The following is a 6,084-nucleotide window of genomic DNA, read 5'->3' on the forward strand; positions in this document are numbered from 1 at the left end:
CATGTACTGTCTGTTCGAGTACGCCGGCAAGAACAACTACTGTCTGCAGATCAACCCGGCCTCCTCCATCAACCCCGACCACCTCACCTACTTCCGCTTTATTGGACGATTCATCGCCATGGTGAGCCTCCGCCAGTTGGCAGTTTGGTCCGCTGCCAGCGCACAGCGGCTTCCTGTGGTTTGCAGATACGTGACCGTGCCTTTTTACGCTTGCATGTCTAACAAAGACCCGTGTGTGTACGTGTGTGTGTATGTGTGTTTCTGCTGGCTGGGTGTACTGTGTGAGTGTGTGTGTGGTGTGAGAGTATACAGTATACACATTATGCCCCAACGTGAATAAGTCTCTTATACTTAGAACCCCCTCTTTCCTCCATCTCACTAGTTGCCAAGCCCAACTCTCTCTGGGACAATATCCAGAAGCTGGAGGCCCCAAAACCAACACCCCCCCCCCCCCTCCCTCCCCCCTCTACCCCCGTCCCCTCAGAGAATGATCTCACTGCCCCACCCTGCCCACACCCACCAACCAGGGCCTATATTTAGTCTCCAAACGCATTTCACCAACTCCCTTTATGAAGACGCATGTCTCTCCACTCTCCCAACGCTCCGCTCTTTTCCTCTGTCTCTCTTCTCCTCTCCTCTGTCTCTCTCGCTTTCTTTCTACCGCATTCTTTGATTCTTGTTCTTCTCTTTCGTTATGGTCCATCTTGTCCTCGCCGTTCTCTCTCCAACACACTCCATCTTTCTCTCGTCTTTCGCCTGCTCTCTTCCTCCCCCACCCTCTCTCTCTCTCTCTCTCTCTCTCTCTCACACACACACACACACAGGCCTGATTGAGTTGCTGGTGAGGTGCTGGAGCAGGCCTAGTCAGACTGGTGGCTGTCGGAGCCACAGAGGCAGCAGTGTCTCACGGTCCAAGATCAACACAGACGCCCTCCACTCAGTGACTCACAGTCTGTTCACTCCAGCCAGTACAGGACGTGACACACACTAACACACACACACACTAACGCACGCGCACGCTCGAACACACACACACACGGGGGAGAGTGTGTGTGTGTAGTGTGTTTGTGCATGTCTGTGTGTTTGACTCATTTCTCAGTTTCATCCCTTGGAGCTTTAAAAAACTATATTTTTCTCTCTTTTCACTTCAGATGTAAAGCGTTGTAGCTAAAGGTTGTTGATGTTGAGGGATTGTGTTCCTGTCTCTCTGGATGATGTTGAGGGATGGTGTTCCTGTCTCTCTGGATGATGTTGAGGGATGGTGTTCCTGTCTCTATGGATGATGTTGAGGGATGGTGTTCCTGTCTCTATGGATGATGTTGAGGGATGGTGTTCCTGTCTCTCTGGATGATGTTGAGGGATGGTGTCCCTGTCTCTCTGGATGATGTTGAGGGATGGTGTTCCTGTCTGTCTGGATGATGTTGAGGGATGGTGTTCCTGTCTCTCTGGATAATGTTGAGGGATGGTGTTCCTGTCTCTCTGGATGATGTTGAGGGATGGTGTTCCTGTCTCTCTGGATGATGTTGAGGGATGGTGTTCCTGTCTCTCTGGATGATGTTGAGGGATGGTGTTCCTGTCTCTCTGGATGATGTTGAGGGATGGTGTTCCTGTCTCTCTGGATGATGTTGAGGGATGGTGTCCCTGTTTCTCTGGATGATGTTGAGGGATGGTGTTCCTGTCTCTCTGGATGATGTTGACGGATGGTGTTCCCTGTCTCTCTGGATGATGTTGAGGGATGGTGTTCCTGTCTCTCTGGATGATGTTGAGGGATGGTGTCCCTGTCTCTCTGGATGATGTTGAGGGATGGTGTCCCTGTCTCTCTGGATGATGTTGAGGGATGGTGTCCCTGTCTCTCTGGATGATGTTGAGGGATGGTGTTCCTGTCTCTCTGGATGATGTTGAGGGATGGTGTCCCTGTCTCTCTGGATGATGTTGAGGGATGGTGTCCCTGTCTCTCTGGATGATGTTGAGGGATGGTGTCCCTGTCTCTCTGGATGATGTTGAGGGATGATGTTCCAGTCTCTCTGGATGATGTTGAGGGATGGTGTTCCTGTCTCTCTGGATGATGTTGAGGGATGGTGTCCCTGTCTCTCTGGATGATGTTGAGGGATGGTGTTCCTGTCTCTCTGGATGATGTTGACGGATGGTGTTCCCTGTCTCTCTGGATGATGTTGAGGGATGATGTCCTTGTCTCTCTCAGGCGCTGTACCACGGGAAGTTCATAGACACAGGCTTCACGCTGCCCTTCTACAAGCGCATGCTGAACAAGAAGCCCACCCTCAAGGACCTGGAGTCCATAGACCCCGAGTTCTACAACTCCATCATGTGGGTGAAGTAAGTACAGTGCCGCCTCTTTTCATCGTGTGTGTGTGTGTGTGTGTGTGTGTTTCTGTGTTTCTGTGTTTGTGCGTGCATGCATCGTTGCCTGTGTGATATTGATGTGTGCGTGTGCGTGTGCGTGCGCGTGTGTGTGTGTGTGTGTGTGTGTGTGTGTGTGTGTGTGTGTGTGTGTGTGCGCGCGTGTGTGTGTGTTCCAGAGACAACAGTCTGGAGGAGTGTGGAGTGGAGCTCTACTTTGCCCAGGACATGGAGATTCTGGGGAAGGTGTCCACCCACCAGCTGAAAGATGACGGAGAGAACCAGCTGGTCACCCAAGACAACAAGGAGGAGTACATCAGGTCAGACAGCTGAGCTTCATCATCATCTTCTCCTCTGCCTCAACTTAACCACATTCAAATGCACATGTCAATACACCCCTCCCCCCCGGGATTATTTATTATAGCTGTAGCATGCACAAAACACCCACCCAGGTTATTAATCTATTTATTAATATCCATATATAGCACGTACACAATCCATCCAGACCGGTATCTATCTTATCTTACCCCTATCTGTATACTGTATAGAAATGGTACTTATTGTGTAACTTGTACATTTGTAATTTGTAAATTGACTATTGAAGTTATCTGTATTGAGCACAATCTTGGATTTGGAATCTTGGAATCTTGGATTACACATTTCACTGTAATTGTACATTACATGTGACAAAGAAATCTTGAATCTTGCCGGAACAAGTCTGTTTGGCCAGCTGTGTCCCATCAAGTCATCACCCCTGTGCTCTCTGCTCTTTGATTCTCACTCCTGTCTGATTATTATCTAGTTAACTCAATTTCGCACACCCATACACGGTCCAGCCATACAGTATACTAGATTTTGGCCTAGCCTTGTTGTCTGAAGTGTGCACTTGTCCACTCCCCCATGAAAAGGACAGGAGTGTATACTTCGGAAAAAGGGGTGTTCATTGTTTTTTGAATGAACGTCAATGAATGTCTCATCCCAGCTTTCTCACACCCCTCTTTTCCCTCCCAGCTTGCTGACAGACTGGCGTTTCACGCGGGGTGTGGAGGAGCAGACCAAGGCCTTCCTGGACGGCTTCAACGAGGTGGTGCCTCTGGAGTGGTTGCGCTACTTTGACGAGAAGGAGTTGGAGGTGAGGTCAGGGGTCGAGGCTTAGGGTTAGAGGTCAGGGTTGGGGTTACAGGTCAGGGTTAAGGTTGGGGTTGGAGGTCACGGTCACAGTTAGGGTTGGAGTCAGGGTTAAATGTGCAGTACGCTGTTTGGCTCAGAAGCATTTTTTTCATATTTTTTGCAATTCTCATTACATCCCGACGGCAATCAATAAATAAAGTGCACTGACACTAAAATGAAATAAATCTGTAATCTGTGGAAGTCGCAGGACTGTAATAAGTGCGTCCAATCATTTTGAGTTGCCAACTTTAAACTTGAAATGATTGGATGGCTTACTTACCTGCCTAGTGAGTGTCATTTGTTTTCCCCCAATTTGGAGGAGTGGCTTTGGTGGGAGGCCTGAAGGCGGGGATTTTGTCGGTTGCGTTTTTCAAAATCTTTCCGAAATGTCCCCAAGTCTAACAGGAAATCACAAGCCACATACTGCACCTTTAACTGTATGGTTAACATGCTGCATACTGCACCTTTAACTGTATGGTTAACATGCTCATACTGCACCTTTAACTGTATGGTTAACATGCTCATACTGCACCTTTAACTGTATGGTTAACATGCTGCATACTGCACCTTTAACTCTATGGTTAACATGCTCATACTGCACCTTTAACTGTATGGTTAACATGTTGCATACTGCACCTTTAACTGTATGGTTAACATGCTCATACTGCACCTTTAACTGTATGGTTAACATGCTCATACTGCACCTTTAACTGTATGGTTAACATGCTCATACTGCACCTTTAACTGTATGGTTAACATGCTCATACTGCACCTTTAACTGTATGGTTAACATGCTGCATACTGCACCTTTAACTGTATGGTTAACATGCTGCATACTGCACCTTTAACTGTATGGTTAACATGCTCATACTGCACCTTTAACTGTATGGTTAACATGCTGCATACTGCACCTTTAACTGTATGGTCAGCATGCTGTACCTTTAACTGTATGGTTAACATGCTCATACTGCACCTTTAACTGTATGGTTAACATGCTCATACTGCACCTTTAACTGTATGGTTAACATGCTCATACTGCACCTTTAACTGTATGGTCAACATGCTGCACCTTTAACTGTATGGTCAACATGCTGCACCTTTAACTGTATGGTCAACATGCTGCACCTTTAACTGTATGGTCAGCAGCCCCTGACGGTGTGTTGCTGCCCTTCTTCCAGCTGATGCTGTGTGGCATGCAGGAGATCGACCTGAGCGACTGGCAGAAGAACACCATCTACAGACACTACACCAAGAACAGCAAGCAGATCCACTGGTTCTGGCAGGTGCGTGCGTGCGTGCGTGTGTGTGTGTGTGTGCGTGTGTGTGTGTGTGTGTGCGCGCCTGCGTGCCTGCCGGCCTGTGTGTGTGCCTCCCGGTGTGTGTGCGTGTGTGTCCATGCGAGTCTAACCTGTGTGTGTGCGTTTGTGTCCATGCGAGTCTAACCTGTGTGTGTGTGTGTGTGTGCGTGTGTCCATGCGAGTCTAACCTGTGTGTGCGTGTGTGTCCATGCGAGTCTAACCTGTGTGTGTGTGTGTGTGTAGGTGGTGAAGGACATGGACAATGAGAAGAGGATCCGCCTGTTGCAGTTCGTTACGGGGACCTGCCGCCTGCCTGTGGGAGGATTCGCTGAGCTCATCGGTACGGAGAAAACAGCATTATGTTCAGTATATACACATTTGAGCTGCCTGCCTAAAGGTTCAATAGATACAAGTCAATCTCCCTCAATGTCAATTCTCTTTGTGAATGGATTAAGACCTAATTTCCAAGCGGATGTTGATACTATCAATTGATGTGTTGTGTGATATGATATTAGCTATGTATCTTGGGTCAGCATTGCTAAGACCTAGCCTAGACCTATCCTAACCACTAGACTGTTCCCCTGCAGGGAGTAACGGGCCCCAGAAGTTCTGTATAGACAAGGTGGGGAAGGAGACTTGGCTTCCAAGAAGCCACACCTGGTGAGAGCCCTCCCTTCTCAACTGCACATCCCATAATAGTGTCCCAGCTTCCCCATCGTCCTCCCCGTGGGGTTCTTCCATGCACCGTACCATGTCAGAGCTGGACCCCCCGTACCAACCCTCTCCTCTTCCCGTCTCTGTCTCTCCTCTCTCAGCTTCAACCGCCTGGACCTGCCCCCGTACCGGAGCCTGGAGCAGCTCAGAGAGAAGCTGCTGTTCGCCATCGAGGAAACGGAGGGCTTCGGGCAGGAGTGAGGAGGCTTAGAGGGGCGGGGTCAGGGAGAGGGGGGAAGGGAGAGGAGGAAGAAGCCCTTTTTTATGAAATGAGGGAGGGAAGAGGGGGTGCAGGAGAGAGAGAGGAGGAAGAGGAGAGGTGAAAGAAATTAGTTTTGTTTTTTTATTTTTATTATTAATCACAGTGATAGGGGGGGGGGGGGGTTCCAGCCCAGCACAGCACTGACACACCTGACAGGAGTGAGCGAGGTCCTGATTGGTCACCCCTCCCCTATTCAAGCAACATGTCTCTGATTCTCCTGATCAAATCCCTTACTAATCATGCCACAGACATAAAACCATGATTCTTGTGTGTGTGTGTGTG

The 6,084-nt window shown here is 48.9% G+C and overlaps 1 protein-coding gene across 1 annotated transcript in view; it reads left to right on the forward strand.

The window, feature by feature from the left end:
* wwp2 (WW domain containing E3 ubiquitin protein ligase 2) overlaps positions 1 to 5,778 on the forward strand; it is a 17,626-nt gene extending 11,848 nt beyond the window's left edge. The window contains exons 7-14 of the mRNA XM_084453196.1: positions 1 to 121; positions 2,201 to 2,334; positions 2,538 to 2,678; positions 3,370 to 3,490; positions 4,707 to 4,811; positions 5,070 to 5,166; positions 5,414 to 5,486; positions 5,642 to 5,778. Coding sequence (XP_084309322.1) covers positions 1 to 121; positions 2,201 to 2,334; positions 2,538 to 2,678; positions 3,370 to 3,490; positions 4,707 to 4,811; positions 5,070 to 5,166; positions 5,414 to 5,486; positions 5,642 to 5,741 — 892 coding nt within the window. The 3' untranslated portion in view covers positions 5,742 to 5,778. The remainder of the gene's footprint in view (positions 122 to 2,200; positions 2,335 to 2,537; positions 2,679 to 3,369; positions 3,491 to 4,706; positions 4,812 to 5,069; positions 5,167 to 5,413; positions 5,487 to 5,641) is intronic.
* Positions 5,779 to 6,084: the final 306 nt, after the last annotated feature.

The sequence above is a fragment of the Borostomias antarcticus genome (genome assembly GCF_949987555.1).
Source record: "Borostomias antarcticus genome assembly, chromosome: 18".
NCBI lineage: Eukaryota > Metazoa > Chordata > Actinopteri > Stomiiformes > Stomiidae > Borostomias > Borostomias antarcticus.